General features: G+C 49.3%; 1 protein-coding gene across 1 annotated transcript in view; it reads left to right on the top strand.

Moving 5' to 3' along the window:
* Slc4a5 (solute carrier family 4 member 5) overlaps window positions 1-27111 on the top strand; it is a 68607-nt gene that overhangs the window by 38963 nt on the left and 2533 nt on the right. The window contains exons 13-24 of the mRNA XM_059256749.1: window positions 130-401; window positions 4611-4669; window positions 6445-6645; window positions 9729-9842; window positions 12638-12799; window positions 13530-13708; window positions 15070-15142; window positions 20873-20941; window positions 21526-21699; window positions 22406-22570; window positions 24834-24918; window positions 25900-25967. Coding sequence (XP_059112732.1) covers window positions 130-401; window positions 4611-4669; window positions 6445-6645; window positions 9729-9842; window positions 12638-12799; window positions 13530-13708; window positions 15070-15142; window positions 20873-20941; window positions 21526-21699; window positions 22406-22570; window positions 24834-24918; window positions 25900-25934 — 1588 coding nt within the window. The 3' untranslated portion in view covers window positions 25935-25967. The remainder of the gene's footprint in view (window positions 1-129; window positions 402-4610; window positions 4670-6444; window positions 6646-9728; window positions 9843-12637; window positions 12800-13529; window positions 13709-15069; window positions 15143-20872; window positions 20942-21525; window positions 21700-22405; window positions 22571-24833; window positions 24919-25899; window positions 25968-27111) is intronic.

Below are 27111 nucleotides of genomic sequence, written 5' to 3' on the forward strand. Positions count from 1 at the left end.
AGAAATTGTACCTGTCCTGACCTTTCTCAGTCCTTAGATGGGCATCTGTGCTACCAAAGGAGTACGAGCCACTCGGGGTGGGGCTGGGGAGCCAAGCCCAGGAGGTCCCTCACTTCCCTCTGCCATCAGGGCCAATGGCCTGGACTACATGGAGTTCCGCCTCTGGATCGGCCTGCACTCAGCCATCCAGTGCCTTATCCTGGTGGCCACAGATGCCAGCTTTATCATCAAGTATATCACCCGATTCACCGAGGAGGGTTTCTCCACCCTCATCAGCTTCATCTTCATCTACGATGCCATCAAAAAGATGATCGGTGCCTTCAGTTACTATCCCATTAACACGGACTTCAAGCCTGACTCCATCACCACCTACAAATGCGAGTGTGTCGCTCCTGACACAGGTAATCCCCGACGTGCACTACTCACTCCCCCCGCCCACACACACACACACACACACACACACACACACACACACACACACACAGAGCTCTCAGTGCCGGAGCTTGTTTGAAGGGCTTGTTTAGCCAAGGTGCTTACTGTTCCAAAGGAGCAAAGGCTTGATCTTGTTTGTTGAAACAGGGTCTGTCTATGTAACCCAGGCTGGCCTTGGCTGTGGTACCCACACTGGCTTTGGAATTCACAATGCTAATTGCAGAGTCTTGAACCTAATTTTTGGAAAGAATTTGAGGGGATGATAGCTCCAGTCAAAGCCACCACATGGTTGTGGTAAAAAGCATCCAGGGCTGTAATCAGGAAGCTGCAGGGGAACTTCAGGCGGGAGCAAGGCATGATTTACCGAAGCGTGGGCTGGAGTGGAGCGTACACCTGTCAGTAATACCGCCCGAGTCAGGTGGATCTGATGGTCCCTCCCAGGGCCATTCATACATGACAGTTTGGCCTCCACGTACCACTGCCAAGTGGTTACAGACCTCATAAAGTGAGGCCAGCCCAGGGGACAAACGTGTCTACAGTCAGGGTGGAGGCCTTGCCAGTCATGCCTTAGAAGAGATGGGGAAGCTGGCGTCACGCGGCCTCCTAGGCATGTGAGCGGGTTGAGAGGGCTGTCATGAAGGATCCCATCTACCCTCTGTGACGGCAGGATGTGGAATGAGAATTGAGGAGCCGTTCCAGGAAGCCAGCTGCTGCTGAGTTTAGGAGGAACTTACAGTGGGGAGAGTATCTTGAGAGCTCCCAACCCCCTTGCTTGGGAACCAGTTGCTTGGACTGTCTGGCACACATGTACCAACACATGTACCAACACATGTACCCAGCACGGAGTGGGCTGGAGCAAACAACTGGTCAACCTGATAATAAATCCTCAGTGCTGGTCATGTGTGGTTGCTTTCTGACCAAAGAAATCATCATCTGCAAAGTGAAGGCCTCCTCAGAGTCTGATCACCGTCACAGCCAGAACCATGTCCCTAAGAGATGCCAGCGGGATGAACCCAGAGGGCCCAAGGGAATGCAGAGTAGGGTGCAAGACCTACCCAAGCACCACTACACTGGCCTGACAGAAAGCAAACGCTGAGGTCCAGAGGCTACCCGAGACCACACTGAACCTCAATTTCCCTGACTGTCAAAGGGTAATCAGTGTTTATCAGAGATGCCTGCAAGGTTTTCAAATAAGTAGGAAAATAAATAGATATTAGATTGTTCAATCCCTTAGCTTAATGATAATAAAATGACAATAATAATTAATAAAAGAATTGATCATGCCAAGTGTGCTGGCACACACTTCTAATCCCAGCACTTGAGAGTCAGAGGGAAGTGGATTTTCGTGAGTTCAAGGCCAGCCTGGTCTACACAGTAAGTTCCAGACCAGCCAAGGCTATGCACTGAGACCCTGCCTTAAAAAAATTGATCTTGTCAGCTGATATTCTGCTTTGCAAGTATAGGGTCCTGCTTTATCCTGTGTCTTTTATAAGATGTCCTTCCTGCAAGGGGGATAGTGTTGGTCACACTGCCCCTCACTGCACTGATTTCTGGAAAGAAGTCTAGGCTTAACTTTTTCTCTCTCTTTTCTTTTTTCTAGCGTTATCTTTGAGTTGTTCTATTAAACAGTGATAGGTAAAGTTTACCCTTTGTCCGGGTCCTTGCCTAGATCTCTAAAGAGGTCCTGCTACCGTCCCTTTTGATTCTGATTCTGCTTTAGGGGAATCTGGCCTCAGGGGCCAAGCTTGTTTTTACTGTGTGTGCTTTTCAGACTCGGTCTGCACACTTGGCCCAATTCTGCCTCCTAGAAACATATGTCCTTGTTTCTTTAGAAATAGCCCCAATTCTGGGGTCCTGTGAGGAGGTTTGGCTACTCAGTGAAACTTCTGTTCACCCAGGGGTGCCCTAGAGCATAGACAGTTGGCTTCAAAGGGCATAACAAAGCTGCCCGTTTCCGAATTGCTTCCCGTTGTTCTTGCCTGGATGCCTGATTACCTTGAGTCATCTTCAAGGTTCTTAGTGCATAGTCCCAAGCCTGGCGGCACCAACACTAACCAAGAACTTATCAGAAATGCAGAATCGTGGGCTCCAACCCCAGACCCAAGGAATCTAGAATCTCGGGTAGAATCCAACTGACTGTGTACCGACAAGGCTTCCCAGGGCTTCTGTGGCCCTCCCTCCCCAAGTCTGACAAACTTTGCTTTACTGAGCTGTGATTAACTAGTAATCCCAGCAAGATTTCTCCCCAGAGAATAAATGGGCTGGCGTCAATGCCCGTGCATTTTCATTAGGAGAACTTGGACGGCAAAGGTCTGGACATTCAGCAGACCAGAGCAGTGGGGAACTAATGGGGTTTTCTTCCCAGTTCACATGCCACCTCCGACTAACTGCTCATTCCCCTAACTTTGCTGCACAGTCCAGTCTAACGACGGCACACCTTCTTCTCTCACATTCTTTCTCATGCAAGCTTGCTGGGGACACTATCTTTTTCTGTTTAATTTTTTCCATGGTAACTGGTTTGTATTCTGTTTATGGATGCTGCAAATGATGATTTGGCCACTCTCAACTTTAAGTGAGTACCACTCTGTGTGCGCGAGAATTGTACAGTATTCGATACTTGGGCCCTTTCCGGAATTTCCCATACTATAGTTCCTCCATCTCCTATAGGGGTCTGTCCTTGCTGTAAAAGAATTGATAAGCCCAAGTCGAAGATATCAAGATGCCTGGCCTGAAAATCCCTGGTGCTGCGGCACTCTTGAGCAGTAGAGTGGGTAGCCCCTCCTGGGGCTTCTTACCCGGCTTCTCTGTCTACAATGTTAACTGGGCATCCTGTTTTCTCGTGAGAAGAGGCAATAGATTCCCTCATTTCCCATAAGGGAAACTCCCTTCAGGGTGATTCTTAGGATGTAATGTCATTGGCACTGTTCTGCCCAGGGTCCACACCGATCCAGCTGGCCCAGCAGCAACTAATTTCTGTGATCATATGCAGCCCTGCGGACAACTTGCTAGAGGCTGGGTGGAGCCTCAGGATAAGGATCTTTTTGCTGGGTGTCCATCCCAAGGTAGACAGCCAGCAGGAACAAATGGGGATTCTACAACTTGAGACTATAGCAGCAACTGCCACTGGCCCCCAAACCTACCACTGAGGAACTGCTTCGAGGAGGAGGGGGAGAAGCCAGTCTCCCTCCACCCATGTAGTCCAGAGGAGGAGAGTGGGCAAGCAGTGGTCCTCCAAAGCCAGCCTTTATGATGGGTGGCCACATCACCTGGGGAGCCTGTGGGTGATGAGCCCTTCCTACCCGGAAGAGACAGGGAAGACAGACACAGCAGAGTGGGGTGGGGAACAACACTGGTAATGGCTCCCTCCAGCTCTCCTCCCAGACCTCAAGAGATTGCGAGATACTCCACTTACAGTTGGGGACACTGAGGTCAGGAAAGGGGGTGCTTAGCAAGGGACACAGCTGGAAGCAAGAAGCTCTTCGGGGCTTCTGGTTCTCCTTCAGGTCCTAGATCCAGGTTATACTATTCTTGCCTTGCATTGAAGGGGCAGATTAGAGAGGAAAATATCAAAGTAAACACACCCTGAAGGTCCAGCTGGCCTTTAAAGAGTACAGACAGAGTGGGTAGGAGAGAAGTGTCCATAGATGGAAACTGGGCAGAAATGAGAGGCTTATAGTTTCTCTACCAGCGGCCTGGGATGGGATCATAGCTCAAAGATGAACTCTTAAACCTTAGATAATAGATAAGTTAATGTCACTGAGCTCAGTTACCTCATCTGTAAAATGGGGGTACGTCATGGAGATTTGGGGAACTGAACAAATGAGTGTATTCCCAGGGTTTGGCAGAGTGCATGACGTGGAATTAGCTCTTTGAAACACTTTTTTCAAAAGTTTGACAGCACAAAATTGTGTCTAGCACCCAGCAGGGACTCAGCACCAGATTGCTTATTTGAGTTGTTAGAAATAGGTGTTGGTCCTCAGGATGAGCTGTTCTGCACTGGCCCAGCTGCTCTGTGTGAGTTGTGTGTCCAACTCCCTCCATTATGGGAGCAGAGGGGGGAAGGTGAAGTCTATAGGAGAGATCAGAGGGAAATGATGGGAAATGGCGGGGTCCCTGGAGGCTGCGGGCTGCACATCTAGAAACCACTGACCCCGGCCTATCTTCTGTGTCTCCTTCAGTGAATACAACCACGGTCAATGCCTCAGCCCCACTGGCACCGAACACCAACACGTCTCTGGTAAGCCTTTCTTAACAGGGCAGCTGTTCATGTGCTTTTGTTTATGGTGGGGAGTCAGGAGGAATTGGGAGGTCAATCTCAGGAGCAGCTGGGCTCTGTGAACGATGCTTTTAAGTTTGTGACTGTAAGCATCCTGCTCTAAAGCATCCCCCATGTGTGACATCTCTGTGCAGAAATATAATATTGCATACCCAGAGGAGGTAAAGGATAACCAGAGCTACATACATATACAGATTGTGGTTAGTTTCTGCCAGGGAACCCCCAGTTCCCACTCAACACTGCACTCCCAGACCCAGAAGTTTATTAGCACACACACACCCCCACACACACCCCACCCCACCCCCGCAGTGAATTTGACCTGTCCTTTGCACCTATTAGTCTCCAGGAACCCCAGCCTTCTGCCTTCCCAAACAACGGTAAGTGGTGGGCTTCAGGCCTCTCCCAGCCTAAGTAGATGGAAGGATGTGAAATCATAATTCAGGTAAAGGGCATCATGTAGGCACTGGGGCAGCTTTGTAAGCTCTGAGTGTCCCTAAGGTTGCTTACACTCCCCTGCAGAGGCAGCCAATGGCCCAGCCTATATCCATCTCACCTGACTATGTAACCAAAACCTCAAATATAAGACTTTGAGTAGGGCAGACTCAGGCAGTGCCTACTTCCCAGTGCCTGTTATGTGTTAGGTGCTGGGAGCAGGCCTCAGATGGACCAGCTGGGATGGTTTGGTCTGTGTCTCTGCATTGGTTTTCCACTCCTTAGTGACTCATAGCAGCGTGGTCTCGGGTCTAGGAGTGTGAGGACAGAGGAGAGAGGCCTCCACAATGACTCCAAGTAACTCAACCCCAATTTCCCTTCAGTCGCTGGGATAAAGCACCCTGGCAAAAAGAAGGCAGCTTTAACGGAGAAAGGGTGTATTCAGCTCACAGTCCCAGGCTACAGTCCATCACTGCAAGGGAGGCAAGGCTACAGGGACTTGAAGCAGTGGGTCATATCCAGTCAGGAGTGCAGGAAGAATGAATGCATGTTTAATACAGATGCTGTTTGTTTGTTTGTTTGTTTTGTTTTGTTTTGTTTTTCGAGACAGGGTTTCTCTGTGAAACAGTCATGGCTATCCTGGAACTCATTCTGTAGACCAGGCTGGCCTAGAACTCACAGAGATCCGCCTGCATCTGCCTCCTAAGTGCTGGTATTAAAGGCATGCACCACCACCGCCCGGCGCGATTAATTTTTTTTTATCTGCAACTGCTTAAACTCACATATGTGAAGCCCATACCTACAAAGGATATAAATTATATATATATGTATATGTATATGTATAAATGTTCACAGTCTCTGAATTTTAGCATCTGGGACACCCAGGGAGGAAGTGGTTGAAATGACCCAAGAAGAAAACAGTGAGGATGTGACCTAGGGAAGGAAGGGACACTAACGGTCTCTGAGTGGCAGCGTCAGTAACGCCATGGCTCTCGGCCTGGAACGGGGCAGACCTATGGGAGGGAGGAGAAAGCATCTTCCTCCTGCTGTCGAAACCACATATCCCAGAACACACTGAAGAAACACTTGTCCGCCCCTAATCTTTCTGGGGAGCTTCCTGCGTGTCATTCTTTGAGCAGTCTGCCCCAGGGACATGGCTCTGTTATTCAGGGCATCATCATGGGTAGGAGGGCTAGGGACTCCAAAAGTTTGGTAGGTATTAAGATTACCCAGGACCACAGGGAGAAGGACACACTGCCTGACAGGAGGTCCTGACCCCTTTTCTCCTGTGCTTGGTCTCCAAGTACACCCCCCTTAACCTCACAGCGCTGGACTGGTCCCTGCTGAGCAAGAAAGAGTGTCTGAGCTACGGTGGGCGCCTGCTTGGGAACTCCTGCCGGTTTATCCCAGACCTGGCACTCATGTCCTTCATCCTATTCTTCGGGACTTACTCCATGACCTTGACTCTGAAGAAATTCAAATTCAGCCGCTATTTTCCTACCAAGGTAAGTGCCCCTTGCAGTAGCCAGGGCTTTACACCCAGGGTGTTCTCAAGGCAGACTTAGGTGCCCCACAGGTGCTCGCTGCCAAGACTGACAACCTGAGTTATATCCCCAAGACCCACATGGTGAAAAGAGAGAACCTGCTCCCACACTTCATTCTCTGACCTCCACAGCCGGGCCAATGGCACCTGTGCATGTGCACACACACACACACACACACACACACACACACACTAATATTTTAAAAAGGAACACTCCCACGTGGTCTCTCCAGAGGGCTCTATCTTCTGAGAGGATGGACACCAAGGAGGCATTGGCCTGAGGGATTGATACAAATTAAGACCACAAACTTTGTCCCGCCCAGTGGCCCAGGCCTGCAATCCCAGCTCCACAGAGACTGAGGCGGAAGGATCACAGATTGAAAGCCAGTCTGGGAAACACACACCCGGTCTCAAAAGAAAATGAAGGGGCTAAAAAGATGGCTCTGGAGTTAAGAGGGTCTGCGGCTCTTCCAGAGGACCCGAGTTTGGATGCCAGCACCCACACTGGGTGATTCACAACTGTGTATAACTCCAGCTCCCTCTACTTGCCACCAGAGGCAGCCACACATACATGCCATTCATTTACACAGACATACACACAAATAAGAAATCTTAATAGTAAAATGTTTAAGAATAAGATTAAAGTTTTAAAAAGAGGACAAGGAATATGGCTCAGGATCAGAGTGCTTGTTTATCATGGAGGCTCTAGATTTTTTAAATTTTTATATTTATTTAATTATTTTGTTATTTTTCAAGACGAGACAGGGTTTCTCTGTGTAATAGCTCTGGCTGTCCTAGAACTCACTTTGTAGAGCAGGCCTTGAACTGGTCTTGAACTCGCAGAGATCCACCTTCCTCTGCCTCCCAAGTGCTGAAACTAAAGGTGTGTGCCACCATGCCAAGCTGAGGCTCTAGATTTAATCTCCAGTATTGAAAATCAAACAACAACAACAAATGAGACTTTGGAGGCAGAAAGGTCCAGTTGCCCCTGACAACACTTGATATTTTCCAACCTTCTTCCTGGCCTTTTGCTTCTAAATTCCTTGTGTTTCTAAATGTTTCGTTCCCCTCGTGTAGCCGGATAAATCTTTCCCACCCACCAGTACCTAAATAACCAGTCAGAGGCTTAATATTCATTACAAACTGTTTGCTCTATGGCTCAGGCTTGTTGCTAGCTAGCTATTACATCTTTTTTTTTTTTTAAGATTTATTTATTTATTATGTATACAATGTTCTGCTTCTGCTTGCATATATCCCTTCAGGCCAGAAGAGGGCGCCAGTCTCATTACAGCCAACTGTGAGCCACCATGTGGTTACTGGGTAATTGAACTCAGGACCTCTGGAAGAGCAGCCAGTGCTCTTAACCTCTGAGCCATCTCTCCAGCTCAAGCTATTACATCCTAAATGAACCCATTTCTATTAACCTATGTATTGCCATGTGGCCGTGGCGTTACCAGTCTGCTGGCATGTTGCTCCTTGGGCGGCACAGGCTGGCGTCTGCCCTGACTCCACCTTTCTTCTCCCTGTATTTTTGCTTAGATTTCCTGCCTGGCTATAACCTGCCTTGCCGTAAGCTAGAACAGCTTCTTTACTAACCAGTAGTAGCAACACATATTCACAGCATACAGAAAGACCATGCCACAGAACCCTGGTGACTGATGAAGTTTAAAAAAAAAAAAAAAGACCTTATTGTGTGTTTATTGGCCATATAGCCAAATTGGCTTTGTTCTTGGAAATGCTCTGTTTCAATCTGCCACATGTTTTCTGTTGAATTTGATTTTTATGTGATATGTACTCTCCTTTTTTGTGATGTATGTATTGCAAAGGCCTGATGTCATTCTGTTAACTGGCCTTTTGATTATTTTAAAAATTAGCTATTACTTTTTTTTTTTTTTAATTTGTGTGTGTGCCTAGGCGTACCATGGTTCATGTATGAAGGTCAGAGGGCAACCTGGAGGGGTCGGTCCTCTCCTCCCACCATGTGGGTCCTGGGGGTAGCACTCAGGTCCTCAAGTTTACCTACCCAGCCTTCTCTCCAGGCCCCTTTAAACCCTCCTTATCGTTTTTAAGATTCATTCCTTTTATTTTCTGTCTATGAATGTTTTGCCTGAATATATTTATGTTCATCACATGCACAGAGTGTCCAAAGAAGCTAGAAAAGGGGCATCAGATCTGATGGAACTGGAGTTACAGATTGTTGAGAGCCAACGTGGGGGTTCTGGGAACCAAACCTTAGCAAGAGCAGCCAGTGCTCTTAACTGCCAAGCCTCCTTCTCTCCAGCGTCTTCCACTCTTTGGCTTTTCTAAGGGACCTGTTGATGAACAGAATTCTCAGTTTCACGTAATCAAACACGGCCGAATTTCCCTTTCAGAAAATACTAGCAGAAACCCCGTGCCGTGCTCTAAAAGCCCGTTGGTCTGCCTTTCGTGTTGGCTCTGCAATCCTTCGTAAGCGATTCTGATGTACAATGGGAGATAGTGGTGCTTTGTGTTTTGTATAAATAGCTCATTGTCCCAGCTTTTGTTTTTGCTTTCCAAGACCATTGTTTTCTGTGATGTTTTGCAAAGCATCCTTTGCCGTGTCTCATGGGTTCCTGCACGACAGTGTCCCTTCTGGGTTTTTTATTCCATTTCACTGGCTTAGTCAGGGGTCCCCCTCTCAATCCAGGCTGGGTACAACAATCTGCCAGCATGTCTGGAGGAGCTAGGGTTTCCTTCTGAGTTCAACTCACGCATCTGCTGGGTGGCCAAGTTCGGTCATTTTATCAGAGTGTGACTTCAGCAAGAACTGCCACTCTGGCCAAAGCCTCCCAAGTTCTCCACACCACCATCTTTCACTCGTGTCTCCAAGGTGGGTGCTATCATTATCTGCATTGTGCAGGAAGGGAAACTGAGGCTTGGAAAGATGGTGGACACCCCCGAGGTTGCTGACCCAGGCCTGCTGACTTCCGAACACAACCCTTAACCGTTCTCTCCATTACCACCTAAGGACTGAGTCTTCAGCAACCTGGAACTCACACTCGCTTCCTCCTTTCCTCTCTGCAGGTCCGGACCCTGGTGGCTGACTTTTCCATTGTTTTCTCCATCTTGCTGTTCTGTGGAATCGATGCCTGTTTTGGCCTGCAAACCCCTAAGCTGCATGTGCCTAATGTCATCAAGGTTTGCTCCTTGCCCTTGCCTGGGCAGTCTCTCTGCCTGCCTCCTACCTGCAGAGTTCTCCTTTGTGCTTATCCAGCTTTCTTCTCTCAGCCAAGAGTGTGTACTGTAGCCCTTTGTGTGGTTCTCCCAGATGTGGTCATTTGAGAGGTGGGTGGGGACCTATGCACCATAATATAGGGCTGTGGACCTTCAGAGTGGGAAAGACTCTGGAATCTTCTCTCCACGCTATCAGAGGTTTCTGATCCTCTCTAACTGTGGCAGTCTACAAACTGGGCCAACTGAGATCCTTCCAAAGAGATCACTTAGAATGATCATCCCCAAAGGGCAGCCCCTGGACTAGGGTCATGTTGTTCTGGGTGGGCATCCTCATGGCACTGTGCTCCTTCATGAGGATCCCCTGGTATGCGGCTGCCATGGTCATCTCCATTGCCCACATGGACAGCCCCAAGATGGAGACAGAGACCAGTGTCCCAGGGGGAGCAGCCCCAGTTCCTGGGGGTCAGGTAGGACAGAGCTTAAAAATGTAGATCCTCTGCTGGGCGTAGTGGCGCACACCGTTAATCCCAGCACTTGGCAGAGGCAGGCAAATCTCTGTGAGTCTGAGGCCAGTGTGGTTTACATAGTGAGTTCCAGGACAGCCAAGGCTATATAGTAATACCTTGTATCATTTAAATAAAAGAAAAAAAAAAGAAAGAAGGAAGGAAGAAAAGAAAAAGAAAAAAGTGGAGATTCTTTTTCGTTTGGTTGTTTTGGTTTTGGAGACAGGGTTTCTCTGTGTAACAGTCCTGGCTGTCCTGGAACTCACTTTGTAGACTCAGAGACCTGCCCGCCTCTGCCTCCTGAGTGCTGGGACTAAAGGCATGCGCCACCACTGCCCAGCTCTAGTACAGATGCTTAGTCCTATCCTAGACCTATAGAATCGGAAACACTGGAGTGGAACCTTTAATGAACTCGTCACATGATGCTGGGCATGCTTGAAGTTGAGGCCCATGATACAAAAATTGCTCATTAGGGCCTGGTGAGACGCATCTGTGGGTAAAGGTGCTTGCTGCTAACACCAGCAACCTGAGTTCAGTCCCTGCGATACACATGGTGGAGGAGAGAACGGACTCCCACAGGTTGTTTTCTGACCACCACACATGCACTGTGGCACATGTACACACACAAACACTTGAAATATAATTTTAATAAATTTATGAAAACTTTAAAGAACTTGAAAAAAAAAAACAACACAGGAAGATTAACCAGCCCCAAACTCCACCTATCTCAACAGACTTCTATACAGCCAAATTAGCCACTCTGAAGCTGTGGAGTTTCTTGTTTGATTTTACATTTCACCATCAAATACATTTTTATGCACTTATCTACAACCAAAAACCAAAAAATCCACAGTAGAGTTAAAACTAGAAAAGCAGTTTGTTGGCATCTTCTTTCATGACTCATGTCCAAAATGTACTTTTGTGTCTATGTGTGGCTTTTTTCCAGACAGGGTTCCTCTGTGTAGTCCTGACTGCCCTGGAACTAGCTCTGTAGACCAGGCAGGCCTCAAATTCAGAGATCCACCTGTCTCTGTCTCCCTAGTGCTGGGATTAAAGATGTGCACCACTATGCCTGGCCTCAAAATACAATTAAAAAGGAAAAAAAAAAAAAAGAAATTATCCATCCAGAATTGATGATTTGCTTACGGCCAAGCACAAATCCTCCCAAATGCACCAACTGTCTAACTGAAGTAGGGAATCCATGTCTAGAACCCACCTTTGAAGTAATGTTAGCCTTAAAATAAAAGCACTGGCTTCTGGAAGTTGGGGGACAGCTCCATGAGTAAGACCCCTTGCTCTGAAAATGGGAGCATCTGAGTTTGAACCTCCAGCACCCATAGCAAAAGTCAGATGTGGCTGTGCATGTCGGCAACCCAGCATCAGAGGCCAGAGACAGGCTGAGTCTGGGTGCTCACTGGCCAGCCAGCCTAGCCAAAATGGTGAGGTGTCAGTCAGAGGCAGTGAACCAAGACAATGAAGGCTGAGCAACAGAGGAAGACATCTGCTATGCTGAGGGGTTTGCATGCTCACATGCACGCAACACACACACACACACACACACACACACACACACACACCCCTCCCTCTTCCTCTTAAATGTCCACCTCTGTACAAATGACCCTTTATTCTTTTTTTTTTTTTTTTTTTTTTGGTTTGTCAAGACAGGGTTTCTCTGTGTAGTTTTGTGCCTTTCCTGGATCTCCCTCTGTAGACGAGGCTGGCCTCGAACTCACAAAGATCTGCGTGCCTCTGCCTCCCGAGTGCTGGGATTAAAGGCGTGCGCCACCACCACCCCGCGACCCTTTATTTTTGACATGCAGATCTGCACTGATGTTTGGCTTTTCACAGTCAGCCCTCGGAGCTCTGTAGGCAGATGGCTCCGCAGAGGCAGCATTAGTCCCATCGGATGCTTTGTTGCTTTGTTCCGTCAGGCCCCCTTCTTGTCATTTGTCTTTCTGTGACAAATGACTACATGTTTCTCCTGGCTGCCCTCTGACCCTCGCCTGTTTTCCCAGGGTGTCGCAGCCCATTATGTTCTGTTTCGTTCTGCAGCCCCAATGTGTCTGTGTTCCTTCCCATGCCTACCTGCCTCTGTGACGCTCTTTAAAGTCGCAGGTTCCTAGCATCTTTAAGGGGAAACATCGTAGTTGAAAAGTACCTCCAGGTGGGGAAGGAGAAGCAGCGGGAAGCTGGGGGCGCAGGCAAGTGTCTGGGACAAGGGACAGAGGGACAGGCCTCTCTGCTTCCTCCACTCAGCCCACACGGCCTGACCGAGGCTGGTTTGTTGCCCCCTTTGGGAAGAACCCTTGGTGGGTGTACCCTGCGAGCATCCTGCCCGCCCTGCTGGTGACCATCCTGATCTTCATGGACCAGCAGATCACCGCTGTCATTGTCAATCGGAAGGAGAACAAGCTGAAGGTGAGGCTGAGCCAGGAGCAGACTTGGGGGACCAGAGGAAGAACATTCTTCCTTTCCTACTTTGGGGAGATAAGTCCCCCTTTGGTGTCTTTAAGGTGAGAGATACGTGCCCTGGAACAGGACCAATGTGACGTGGTCTGAGAACCAGTTGCAAGTCCAGGCTGGGTCTTGGGCATAAGCTCCCTGTACACCTCAGAATGTCTCTCTGGCTTGTGCCTCCTGACAGTGAAACCTGGGCACCTCACACATGCCAATGGGTATAGGCCTAGAATCAGGAGGCAGAGGAATCTCCTCAGCCCCATGCTTCCTGGAGTTCCCCTCCTTGCCTTTGGGGCTGAGGAGATTCAGGTCATCACTGACTCAGGCCCCACTTAATCTGGACCACTCTAGGCTGGGCCCCTTATCTAAAAACTACAGAGAGACTGTGGCCAATGGGCACGAGCTCTTCTTCCCAGAGGCCAAACCCAGGGCCTTGCCAAGTCTGGGCATCCCTCTTCTCCACACCTGTGTCCCTGGCTCAATTTTTTTAGACAACGTGGCAACTAAAGCCACCTCTGGGGATAGTGAGGCCCAGACACACACTAAGTCCTCAGGGTGAGTGTCTCAGTAGGGCAGCCCCCTCAGAATACACTCTGGAAGGCAGGGGGAGCCCTTGAACCATGATCTACAAAATGGTTGCTTTGGAAAGGATCAGGTTCCCAGAAGCTTTTCCTGTCCCACTGCCCTACAGAAGGCCGCGGGCTACCATCTGGACCTGTTCTGGGTGGGCATCCTCATGGCTCTGTGCTCTTTCACGGGGCTCCCCTGGTATGTGGCTGCCACAGTCATCTCCATTGCCCACATCGACAGCCTCAAGATGGAAACAGAGACCAGCGCCCCGGGAGAGCAGCCGCAGTTCCTGGGAGTCAGGTAGGACAGAGCAAAGCATGGGCCACCTGAATGGGAGTGGACATCTTAGGGGAAGAGAACATTTTTCCTCGAGGTATTTGGGCAAGAAAGGCCTTCCCTATGGCCACTGAAATCACAGCCCTAGAGGAATATTCTGAAGAAGAGAGAGGTGAAAATTCAATTCTATCAATTCCAAGTGATTTTTTTTTGAATAGTCCCCAGTAGTAACACACACACACACACACACACACACACACACACACACACACACACACTCTAGAGCGGTGGTTTTCAACCTTCCAAATGCTGTGATCCTTTAATACAGTTTCTCATGTTGTGGTGACCCCAACCATAAAATTCTTTCATTGTTACTGCATATCTATTATGAACTGTAACATAAATACCTGGTTGCAACCCTCGGGTTGAGTACTGCTGCTCTAGAGTCTCACCCGTGGGCCACCATTTGGCCCCTTCTTGCCCTCTCTTTGTCTTTCCTCAAGACCCTGTAGAGGCCTTCCCATGGGTTCACCTCCTGCCTAGCTGCCATACCTCTGGAGAGCCTTCCTGGACCCAACCAGGATGCCAGCCTGTCGCCCTGGCTTGTCCCTTCTGTTCTTCTCCTTGCCTCTCCATTCCTGCCCCACGTCGGGCCCCAAACTGGTTCATGCAGGAAAATACATCCTCTGCCCCTTTGGGGCCTCGAGGTCCATGCCAGACCCTCGTGTTCTCCAAAATGGCTGCCCTGGGAGCTTACTACCTGGCATGCGTGGGGGCGACCCCTTTGTTTGGTTGAAGTGCTCAAGATTGGCCAGGCAGAGTCCTTTCCCGGCCCACTCCCTGGACTTAAGCAGTCTACCCAGAGCCTACAGCTGTAGTCTGGGTTGTGCCAGGGCCTTCTTGCATCTGCCCCTGCTGCCTCCTCTATGGGCAGTCAGACTCTTGCCCCATGTCTTCAGCTGTGATTCCCAGGGGTAGGACTCAACACCAAAGCAGGGCGCCAAGCACTTTACATCCTCCCCATAGCAGTGTCGTCGTCATCTCAACTGTGGTCAGCACAGGGTGTTCATGGCCTACATAATGCCCACAGGTAGGTAGCAGAGCCGAGTCGGCCTAAGTCCAAGCTCCCAGCTGTTAGGCACCACACTGAACGAATGACCTTCCTGACATGCCTTAAAATGCCCTTGCCCAGGTCGGGTGCTTCCTGCCTTCCCTAACCAAGTCAGCTAGGCCTTGGGCAGCAAGGCGGAGCCCAATGAAGGCGCCCCTGGAGTCTACAGTGTTGGACATAATAAGCTTCAAGTCCAACAGAGGAGCTGAAGGGGCTGGGAATGGCCACGGAGTATCTTCCAGGTCGTCCCTGACTGTGTGCTCATCTCCGCCAGGGAGCAGAGAGTGACCGGTGTCCTGGTCTTCATCCTGACAGGCATCTCCGTCTTCCTGGCTCCCATCCTAAAGGTGAGGCTCTGCCCCATTGCCCACAAAGCCCAAGGCCCACCGGCCTGCAGGCCATAAGAAAGGCAAGATGTGGGGCTGGAGAGATGGCTCAGAGGTTAAGAGCACTGGATGCCCTTCCAGAGGTCCTGAGTTCAATTCCCAGCAACCACATGATGGATCATAACCATCTCTAATGAGATCTGGTGCCCTCTTCTGGCATGCAGGCAGAACACTGTGTACATAACAAATAAATAAATCTTATAAAAAAAAAAAAGGTAGCTTCAAAAAAAGAAAAAAGAAAGGCAAGATGTGAACAGGCAATGGTGGTGTTATACGTGGTCTGTTATGATTATTGCTGTCATGTCTGCTCTGCCCCCACCCCTTTCAGGGGCCACTGTTACCTTTCTGGGGAGCATTCTTCTGCAGTGTGCTCACGGATCTCCCAGAGCTGGGCTGGACCACGTTGCCATGGTTTGGGCTCACTCCAGATCTTCTTGCTTTGCCCATTTTCTGAATGTAAACTTTGCAGAGGGGAACCCCGAGTTCTGCAAGTCCCATCTCCGCTTCTCCATCTTGTGTATCTCGGGCACACAAGTGACTTTTCCCCCAAAATTTTGAAACTCTTCTTACTCACATCCCAACAACTAAAGGACACCACAGCAGGGGTGCATTCAAGGCTGTGTCCCTCAGGAGATCTGCTTTCCAGTCAGGAGTCAGGCAGTCCTGACAGGCCCCGCTACTCTGTTCTCTACCACATCCACTTGCCTGTTAATGGTCCTTTCCTTCCATCAATATCCACGTAAGACTTCCTTTGTGTGTGTGTGTGTGTGTGTGTGTGTGTGTGCACAAGCGCACGTGTGTGTGTGTGTGAATGAGGCTGGAGACCATCCATGGAAGCCAGAAGTGTCAGATTCTTCTGGAGTTTGTGAGCCACCCGACATGGGTGCTGAGAACTGACCTCAAGTTCTCTGCGAGAGCAGTGTGTGTTCTTAACCCCTGACCGTCTCTCTGGGTTCTCTACCTTTTTTTTTTTTTTTTTTTTTTGAGACAGGGTCTCTCACTGAACCTGGAGCTCATTTTGGCTAGGCTGGCCAGCAAGCTAAAGGGTCTCTCTCGTCTGTACCTCCACAGCGTTGGGGTAACAAATTAATGCCTCTGCACTTGGCCTTTTCACTTGGATCTTGGGGTTTAAACCCAGGCCTTGTGTTTTGCACAGCAAGCGCTTTGCTGAAGGAGCCATCTCTGTGGCCCAGGACTTTCCTTCCTTGTTAAACTTAGTCCGCTTCTGCTGCCATTCCCTCCTCCTGCCTCTTACTCTCTTCAAACAGCTGCTTTTGAGCCGGGCGGTCTTGGCGCACACCTTTAATCCCAGCACTCGGGAGGCAGAGCTGGGTGGATCTCTGTGAGTTCGAGGCCAGCCTGGTCTACAGAGCGAGATCCAGGAAAGGCGAAAATCTACACAGAGAAACCCTGTCTCAAAAAAAAAAAAAAAAAAAAAAAAAAAGCTGCTTTGGGGCGACCTTGCAAAGAACAGAGTGAACAGCCAGATGCACATGATTCTCTCACTATGACAAGTGTTTCTGGCTTGAAAATAGACGCTGGGCACATCTGAGCAGTAGGCGTGCCGCTGGGTCCTTCAGAGGAACGTCTGCATTGTGTATGCACAGACCACAGGCAGATGGGCAGGTATTTTTGTTTATTTTACAGTGGTTCTTTGCAGGCCGGTGACATAGTTCATGGAGTGAGGGCACCTGCTGCTGAGGCTGCCATCTGAGTTTGACACCCTGGACCGTGTGGTGGAAGGAGAGAACCAACTCTCAAAGGCTGTCCTCCAACCTTCATACATGCTCAGTGACCTGCACACAGGAACACACACACACACACACACACACACACACACACACACACACACTGCAAAAAAATAAATAGGGGCTGGAGAGATGGCTCAGTGGTTAAGACCATTGGTTGCTCTTAAAGAGTACCTGGGTTTGGTTCCCAGCACCTACATGGTAGTTCACAAATACCTCTAACTCCAGTTTCGGAGGCTCTGACACCCTCTTCTGGCCTCAGTAGGCACCAGGCATACATGTTGTGCACATGTATATACATGCAGGCAAAAAACACTAATACAGATAAAATAAAAATAATTTTTTTTTAAAAAATGAGTATATTATGTTTTAAATTTGATTTAATGAATACAAGTAAAATAAAGCACACTTTTAATAGTCAGGTCTGATAGCACAGGGCCTATAACTTGGGAAAATGAAGCAGAGTCGCAAGTTCAAGGCCAGCATGTGCTACAGAGTGAGTTCAGTGCTGGCCTAGTCACAGAATAAATAGTGCAGTGAAGACGGGGGTGGGGGGGGTGGGAGGGAGAGAGCAGAGCAGCGGTGGAGTGCCTGCCTAGCACACGGAAGGCCCTGGGGAAATGGCGGGGGGCGGGGTGCTCACCCAGCGCACGCAAGGCCCTAATGCGATCACAAGCAAACCAAGAACCACTTTTATGGTCCCAGAGATGGAACTCAGGGTCTCGTGAATGCCAGATTTTTACATTTTGTGTGTGTGTGTGTGTGTGTGTGTGTGTGTGTGTGCGCGTGCGTGTGCATGTGTGAGCTCGTGCACGAGCACATATGTGTGTGCATGCATGTGTGGTATGTGATGTGTGTGGAGGTCAGAGCACAACTTATGGTTTTCTCTTGTCACCTTATGTGTCCTGGGGGTTGAACTTGGATTGTCAGGCTCAGCAACAGGTGACTGTATTTACTGGGCATTTCCCTGGCTCCAAAGTGTATTTTAAATGTCCAGGGCATATTCGCTTTTCTGGAAAGGTCTCCAAAGAACCATCAGTGTCTGTCCTGATACTGTTTGACAAGTGTTCACGTCAAAAAACCCACTAGTCTAAAAAGAGCGTGATTTAGGGACCAAAGGCTCCCCCCAACACTTTGCAGACAGCAGCTCCCATCTCCCAGGGACAGTCTCAGACTCCAGCCCAGCTGTGGGGCACACCCAGCAATCTAGCCGTCCCCACACCAGCCTTTTTCTATGTGTTTGAACTGACCACAAAGCAGCTAGAAAATTCCACCATGGTCTCTGTTCTTTCATCCCATTTACAATGGGATCGATTCTTTTATGGGCACATTTATTATATCCTGTGTATAACGGCCAGTCTTTGGTGCTCATAATGTTGACATCCAGTTCCACACTGACATTGTCTGTGTTCTTAGTGCGGGGCATCAGGCCCATAGCAGCATAAAGAAAAGAGTTGAACTGAGGGTTCGGATGTGCTCAGTGGCACAGTACTTACCAAGCATGGCCGAGGAACTGGGTTCCATCTGCAGTCGGGAATCAGGACTGTAAATCACAGGATGTCTGGTTTGAGCATATCAAGGTGTACACCTTCCTATAAATAAAGGCTTTGGCAGCTGAGAGGTGGCTCAGTAGTTAAGAGAGCTTGCTGCTCTTCCGTTTGGATCCCAGCACCCACAACTGGCAGCTCATAACCACCTATAACTCTAATTCCAGGGAATCCAACTCCCCTCTTCTGGCCTCTGAGGGCACCCACACACACGTGGCATACACTCACACACACATAAAAATTAAAATTAAAAAAAATATTTTTTGAAGATAGGATTTCAAAAGTATTAAATTCTTTCCCGCCAGTCCCGGACAACTGCATCTCTCACAAAAGCCACAAAATGGGCTGGAGAGAGTTCTGCCCAAGAAGCAGACGTGCGTGCAGGCTGGGATGCTGCTGACATGGGCCCTGCAGCTGTGAGGAGGCAAGGACTGTGGTGCCCTGAGGCTGGGTCAGGAACTTCCCAGGGCTCCCGGTGCTGTTTTCAAAATTCTAGGGCTGTAGCTCAGCTGGTAGGCCGTTTGCCGAGCATACTCGACCCCTTGGGGTCCATTCTCATTCCGTCCCTGCACTGCACAGACCAGACACAGTTTGATATCTAATGGGGCATGCCTCTAATCTCTGTTTTCTTCATTTTGATTAGTTTTTGGTTTGGTTTGGTTTGGCTTGGTTTGGTTTTTCAAGACAGGGTTTCTCCATGTAATTTTGGTGCCTGTCCTGGATCTCACTCTGTAGACCAGGCTGGCCTCGAACTCACAGAGATCCGCCAGGCTCTGCCTTCTAAGTGCTGGGATTAAAGGCAATGCACCACCACCGCTCGGCTTGATTAGTTTTTTAAAAGACTTCTTTTTATTTATGCGTATGTGTGTATATCTGTGTGAGTGTATACCACGTTGCTTGGGCGCTGTCAGAAGCCAGAGGAGGGCATTGGATCGCCCTGGAGCTGCAGTTACAGGCGGTTGTGAGCCACCCAGTGTGAGTGCTGAGAGCAGAGCTAGACCCTCTGGAGGAGCAGCAAGCCTTCTAAATCACTGAACCACCTCTCCAGCACACAACCCTTGTTCTTTTATTGTTAAAGATAATTAATGTCTTCCTACGAAACCCTGAGTGACCTGGAACTTGAGATGTGAACCAGGCTGGTCTTAAACTTCCCACAGTCCTGCTGTCCCAGCCTCTCAAGTGTTGGGATTACAAAGGTGAGCCATGCTGGGCAGGTGGTAGCACACACCTTTAATCCCAGCACTCGGGAAGCAGAGGCAAGTGGATCTCTGTGAGTTCGAGGCCAGCCTGGTCTCCAGAGTGAGATCCAGGACAACCAGAACTGTTACACAGAGAAACCCTGTCTTGAAAAAATAAAACAAACAAACAACACCCCCCCAACAAAACAAACAACAACAACAACAAAAAAAAACCCCACACAGATGAGCCACAATACTGGCTTTTGACTTCTTATTGAAGCTTTTCTTTCAATTGCTCCCATATTTGAATGCAGTTTGCACCGTGTTAACATATTGACTTTTTATGTTGCTTTATAATTAAGACATTTCCCACAAGCCATGTGTTAGCAGGAAGACGCAAGGGCCACCTAAATCCCTTTTTAACTTTGAGCTCAAATGCCTTGGGATTGAAGTTTCCAACATCTAGATCCAAATCTTTCTTAGTGCTTAAATATTGAGGAATCTAACTCAAAAGAGATCACTTGCTTGCTTGGATGTCTTGACACTCTTTTCCTTTTAAAGATTTATTTTACTTTTAAAAATTATGTGTGTGTGTATCTGTGTGTGGGTATGTGCACACGAATGCAGGGCCTGCAGAGGCCGGAAGAGGGCGTGAGATCCCCTGGAGCTGGAGTTACAGGGGCTGTGAGCCACCTGAAGTGGCTGCTGGTGCTCTTAACTGCAAGCCATGCCTCCAGCCACTGTCTCAACATTATTAAATGGCACCTATAAGTTAGGCAACCCATATTGGTATCAAACTTTGTGCTTTCCAAAGTGTTCTCCCAGGACCACCCAAGAGCAAGGCAGGCTCTTCCTCAGCTTCCCAAGGTTCCCAGGTCAGCTGAGGCAGAAGTGGGAAGGATCTGGTAAGACTGAGTAGTGCTCAGTCCGGGTAGCTCCCTCTTGTTGGAAGGAGTAACTCACATCATGTAGGTTCTGAGTGGCTGGGATAGCAGCCAGTCCTGGAAGGCAGCTGCATGCTGGCTTGGCCACCCAAGCAGGAGGAGTGTCGTTCCACCCTGACGGCCCCCCTCACATCCTCTGGCTTCAGAGCTGCTCTTGGACCCTCAGCTCCTCCAAAGTCCAGCTCTCCAGCATCCTCTGTGGTTGGCTAACACCACTGTCCATCATCAAATAGCCAAGGACCCTCCCCAGCCCAAACCTCTGTTCTCCTTTCAGTACATCCCCATGCCAGTGCTCTATGGCGTCTTCCTCTACATGGGTGTAGCCTCCCTCAACGGCATCCAGGTAAGGTGGTGTCCTCCCCAGGCTAATGGGACCTGGAGTCAGAATTGCATGTCTAGTCGTGTGATACTGAGACTCTAAATGCTTACTGTCCCGGTTCTATGAGAGGATAATGGAATGATGCACTTCCATCGACCGTGCCAACAAAATGACCACACTAGGTACTTTACAGGTATCACAGAATCTGTGTGATTAGGCCCTTGGATCCACATTTTACAGGTGGAGAAACTGAGGCAGGTCAAGCTAACTCTGATGAATCTAAAGTTACTCCACAAAAGAAAAGCTTTTGCCTTCTTCTGACTCACTATGAGGCCAGGGTCCCTTGACAGTTTGTGCCACTGTTAAATTGGCTGCTTTTTCCTTAAATATGGACCATGTTCATATTCCTTTAGTCACTATCTCTGGGCTGTTTCCTTTATCCAGTGCTCAGGGCCCCTCCCCTATGCTATACATGCCTAGATCCCAATAGCCTGTCATGATTAGGAGTCCCCTCTCCGAGGCCCTACCAGGTCATCTCTTCCCTAATCTGTAGCCTTCGGCCCGGGAGCCTGACCTCCTGGTTGAGACCTATACTATATTCTTACCAGTTCTGGGAACGCTGTAAGCTTTTCCTCATGCCAGCCAAGCACCAGCCGGACCATGCCTTCCTGCGCCATGTGCCCCTTCGCCGGATCCACCTATTCACCCTGGTGCAGATCCTCTGCCTGGCACTACTCTGGATCCTCAAGTCAACCATGGCCGCCATCATCTTCCCAGTCATGGTGAGCAGGGTGCGCTCCTTAACAGACTGGGTGGGGCAGTGCCACCAGGAGGGTTCAGGGCCAGTGAACAGAGATAAGTGCCAGAGTAGCAGGACCCTGCAGAGACAACCCATATGCTGAGTCCAGGGCAGAAGTCACCCAGTCTCCCCTGGTGGGCAAGAGGGATGGGGAAGTAAGTCAAAGCAGAGAGCCAAGCTCCCCATGATGAACTTCAAGCTGGTTGGAAATAGAAGTATAATAGTAAAGCTTTCATCACATAAAAGAATGGGTCATGCCGGGCGGTGGTGGCGCACGCCTTTAATCCCAGCACTCAGGAGGCAGAGGCAGGCACATCTCTGTAAGTTCGAGGCCAGCCTGGACTACAGAGTGAGTTCCAGGAAAGGCGCAAAGCTACACAGAGAAACCCTGTCTCGAAAAACCAAAAAAAAAAAAAAAAAAAAAAGAATGGGTCATGATGGGCAGAGACCAGATTCAAGAACTTAAGAATGTACACTGGGCAGGGTGGTACTGGCTGTAATCCCAGCACTAGGGATGCTTCGGCCTCTGAGGCTTGCTGGCTAGTTAGTCTTGGGGACACTGGAATGGCTGCAGAGACACTGGCCACAAAAGGTCCCTGGACTCAGCCAACTGAGGAGAAAACACAAGCTCACAGTTTCCTCTGAGCTCCCACAAAACTTCTGCCTTTCTGCCCGTCTTCCCACCCCAGATCCTGGGCCTTATCATTGTTCGAAGGCTCCTGGACTTGATTTTCTCCCAGCACGACCTGGCCTGGATTGACAACATCCTCCCAGAGAAGGAGAAACAGGAGACAGACAAGAAGAAGAAGAGAAGGAAAGGGGTCCATGAAAACCCTGATGAGGAAGTGGGGACAGTGAGTGGCCTGGGCAGAGGGCAGTGACTGGGAGACTCTCTCTCTCTCCACTTCTGCCAGGGTGCAGGGTGGCTTTTTGGGTGGCTTGCAACAGTACCTACCTGGCACAGGAGGGATGTCATCTGTGTTGGTCTTTGGTGCCGAGACTCCATCTGTTTCTGGGAATATCCTCAGGGTGGTCAGAGCTAGTGAGCTTCCCTGCCTAGGAACAGGTGATGGCCACACCCGCCCTCCTGTTACTGTGGGTTCTCAGGACCATTTTCAACAGCAAGGCAAGTGCCTGGGGCAGAACAGGCTCCAACATGGAAGGCCGTTGTAAGGAGGATCTCCAGAGAAAGGAGTAGGCCTAGGGTGGCGGGGAGTCCAGTGGGAACTCACAACAAACCTAGACTCCAAGTGGGTGGCCCTGTTGGCTTGGGCCTCCCATGGGGTATTGGGGATGGAGTGAGAGAGGCACGTGTCTTCACGGAAGGTAGAATGACCACCTCGTTGCCCCACCTTCCCCTCTCCTTACCCATGTTCCTTTTGTATCTCAGCCCTAAAACCCACAGGGACTCAAGAGCCAAGGAGTTAATCCAGACTGTATAGGAAGTCTCAAAACATTAGGCAGAAAGATTTTCTGATTCGAGCACTCATTGCAAATGATGACAACTATTTCCCAAATGGAACAAGACCTCCCAAGATGGACATGTAGCCAAATGTCTAAGGGAATTAAGAAAACAATTTCTACTTTGGTCATGCCCTCTCGTGACACCATGCCCAGGTCCCAGTCTCCCCCATTTGACTCGAACCCACTGTCTTCATCTACCCTGTTCTAGGGATCTCACCCTTTGCAAATGAAAACTGTTCACAGGCAAATCCATCACTAGCAAATCCTTGCCGACTGTGAGCAATGCTTAAGCTGTCCTCTAACTGTGATGGCTTCCGTATCCTTAATTGCTGGCTTCTTTCAAGAAGAGAGGGCCTTCAATTTTATTTCATGTGCTTTTTTTGGCAATAAAAACTTTACAAAGATAAATTTCTAAAAACAAAGGAGAAATGTTCTGGGCTGGGGATGTAGCTCAGTTGGCAGGGCACTTGCCTGGTGTGCATGAAGCTCTGGGTTCGATTTCTAGTGCCCTATAAACCAGGCATGGGCATGCATAACTGTCATCCCAACACTTAGGAGGTAGAATCAGGAGGATCAGAAATTCAAGAGCATCCCCAGGCACATAGTCCATTTGAGGCCAGTCTGTGGAGGAAGGAAGGATGCAGGGAAGGAAGGGCAGAGTCCAATCATCTTGTTTGATTTTAAAATTGATCATTTTTTAAATTATGTATGTATGTGTCAGTGTGTAGATGTGTGGCTATATGCATGTGAGTGCCTGTGGAGGCCAGCAGAGAGCATTAGGTCCCTGGAGCTGGAGTTAGAGGTGATTGTGAGCTGCCCAGTGTGTGTGCTGGGAACCAACCTCCAGTCTTCTCTAAATGCAGCCGGAGCTCTTAACCTCTGAGCCATCTCTCCAGCCCTGCCCTCCACCAAGTGTCTTTTAAAGACAAATGCTTTTTCCTTCTTTGATCTCTTCAGTAAACATCTGAGATACTCTCATGTGCCAGGAATTACTCCAGGTCTGAGAGAAAACACTTCCGCACTTTATGATACATATATGCAGTGGAAGAACAAGATTTGAGTCACAGAGACTCATTTTAAAGGTGCCTTTATGACAACGCCACTATAGTGTGCGTCACTCACAGTGACTGCCTACACTACAGGGCAGATTAAACTGTTGGGAGTGAAATTCCTGGCTGAATTCCTTCCTGACTCCTGGGTCTCCACAACAGTGGGTTACTGCGCCATGGGGCACATAGGGGCACCATGTGTTTGCTGCAGCCCTCATTGATTGGTCTGGGTGGGTAGAGAATAGTGGCTTACACTGTGCACACAGGCATCTCCTGTCTTAGTGAGGAAGCCTGAGTGGTTGTGCTGGTGTTTACCTGCTTGCCCCGAGTGGTTGTGTTGGCGTTTATCTGCTTTCCCCGAGTGTTTGTGCTGGTGTTTACCTGCTTGCCCCAAGTGGTTGGGTTGGTGTTTACCTGCTTGCCCCGAGTGGTTGGGTTGGTGTTTACCTGCTTGCCCCGAGAGGTTGTGTTGGCGTTTATCTGCTTTCCCCGAGTGGTTGGGTTGGTGTTTACCTGCTTGCCCCAAGTGTTTGTGCTGGTGTTTACCTGCTTGCCCCGAGTGTTTGTGCTGGTGTTTACCTGCTTTCCCACTGTTTTTCTCCAGCCCCAGTTCCTTCCTCCCTCAGTCATAAAGATCCCCATGGAAAGTGTCCCATCTGATCCCCAAAACGGTATCCACTGCATTGCCAGTAAGTAAAGCACCTGCTCTCTCTCCCTTCCTACTCACTGCCAATCCTCCACGACTCCCCTAAGGGACTCCCCTTGGAGCTCAGTGGTCTCATTGTTTTAGATGCTGAGGACTCCTGTGCTGGGGAGAAATAAACGTGACTGGCCAAGAGCATAGGAACGCCACACCTATGGAAACACCTCACCCCCCATAAAAGAGCATCTTCCAACCATCACTTTAGACAAGACCCCCATTCCTAACTTTCCTTTGGACCCCGTGGCTCTGTTGGTCTTCCCCTTCATTGTTTTAGAACACATCGGTCCAAATGTGGCCCCCAGCCTCTCACATTTTCCTGGAATTGTGGTGATTGAGAGCCCCAGTCAGGGCTAAGCATTCCCCGTTAGAGACCCAGCTGGGCGGCTCCGGCCCTGAGATTAGGCTGTGAGCCTGTGGAAGCCATGGGCGCCTGCTACTGCTGATGGGGAAGTTGCTTGGGAAGAATCAGCTTTTGCTCATGAAGAGTCTTCTAGATTCTTCACAGCCTCTAATCCTTCCCTAGTGACAGACAGTCCAACCTTGGAGTCTTCTGAAAGATCCCATGGAGTCCAGATCCTGGGGCTCTGCTCACAGGACTTGTCACTCTCCTCAAAGACAGGTCAGGTTCGGGTGGCCAGCACATCCTGCTGGCACCCTCGGGGCCCTCAAGGACTCTCCGCCATAGCACAAGGTCACTTCAGGTTCCTTCTTCGCCTAACCCACTTTCTGTCATCCCCTCTAGTCCTTGCCCTCCCCATGCCCCACTCCTTCCTAACGAGCTAAGAGCCCCTGTATGAAGGACTGAGCCTGAAGCCACCCATCTCTGGGAGGCCCTGTTTTCCTCATGTGCAGCATTGACTGTAGGGTTGAAGAGCAGAACGGAGACCGTGAGGAAGTACTGAGAGCTAGACTGATCCCCTGAACCCTACTGGACCTGTTCACAGCTACCATTTCCATGTCCCCCCAGGAAAAAGATCTTCCAGTTGGAGTTACTCATTCTGACTCTTCCTTCAGTGGCTCAGAACTGGATCGAAGGTAAAGGCCATCGGGTACTTTTCTTCTTCATGTGCATGGGTGTGGGGTTATTGACTGGGCCATGACCAGCTTCTCAGTGGGTACACTCATAAGGAAATGACTCCCTCCTCTAGCAGCCATAAGCTGCCGGTAGCTTCTTGGCTAGGGGCGGGGCCTCGTGAGAGGTAGATAAGAAAAGAAGCAATGGCTGAAGGCTGAGGGACTAGGCCAGCTTTGCCGGCCCACCACTGGGAGACAGGTGGTGAGCAATCTGCTTGTGGAGATCAAGTAATCAATGTGTGTTCTCATTGTCGTCAACATGGTTACGATGCGCAAAGGATTTGAACTTTAGAGAAGGAACTTACTGCAAAACCTTGCATCGAATACTGGAAATAAACACAGAAAAAAGAAAGCAACATAGATAACAGCAAAAACGTGGCTTAATTATCTGTTTCTGAAAGCGTGGGTGGATAAACACAAAGGATCAAAACACAAGGTACTCTAAGGAATACTCAAGAGTGGGGTTCCTTATCGAAGGTCAGAAAAAGGGTTGAGGAAAAAGAACTAGAAAGTAGAGACAGAAACACTCAGGAAAGGGACTAGGGAGGTAGGTAGCTCAGTGGTTAGGCTGGTCTAGCATGTAGGAAGCCCTGGTTCAATCCCCAGAACTCCATGAAACCAAGAACGGCGGTACATTCCTATAATCCAGCACTGAGGAAGCAGAGCTGGGAGGATCCAGAGTTCAAGGCCATCGTTTGCTGTGGAGCAAGTTAAGGCCAGCCTGGGTTATATGAGACCCTGTCCCAGAAAAAAAAATTTTTTTTTTCCTCAGGGGAGGTGCCAAGAGCCCTCATACCAATTTGATTCCTTGGTGATCTTGATGAGGTGCCATGCGTGAAGAGTCTTGCATATAGCAGGTCCCGGATATGACTCAAGTTGCTTGGATGTCACAGTGTCAGGGTGGCCTGTAGAGCCAGAGAGGACATCAGGTCCTCAAGAACTAGAGTTCCAGGTGGTTAGGAGTCACCAACCTGGAAGCAAGAGCACTCCCCTGCAAGAGAAAGCACTCTGTAACCATGGAGCCATCTCCCCACAGAATACATCTTTACATTAAAAAAAACTTACACTACATCAGATCTCTACTCCGTCTGCAGGCAAAAGCCTA

This window comes from Peromyscus eremicus, chromosome 3 (genome assembly GCF_949786415.1).
Source record: "Peromyscus eremicus chromosome 3, PerEre_H2_v1, whole genome shotgun sequence".
NCBI lineage: Eukaryota > Metazoa > Chordata > Mammalia > Rodentia > Cricetidae > Peromyscus > Peromyscus eremicus.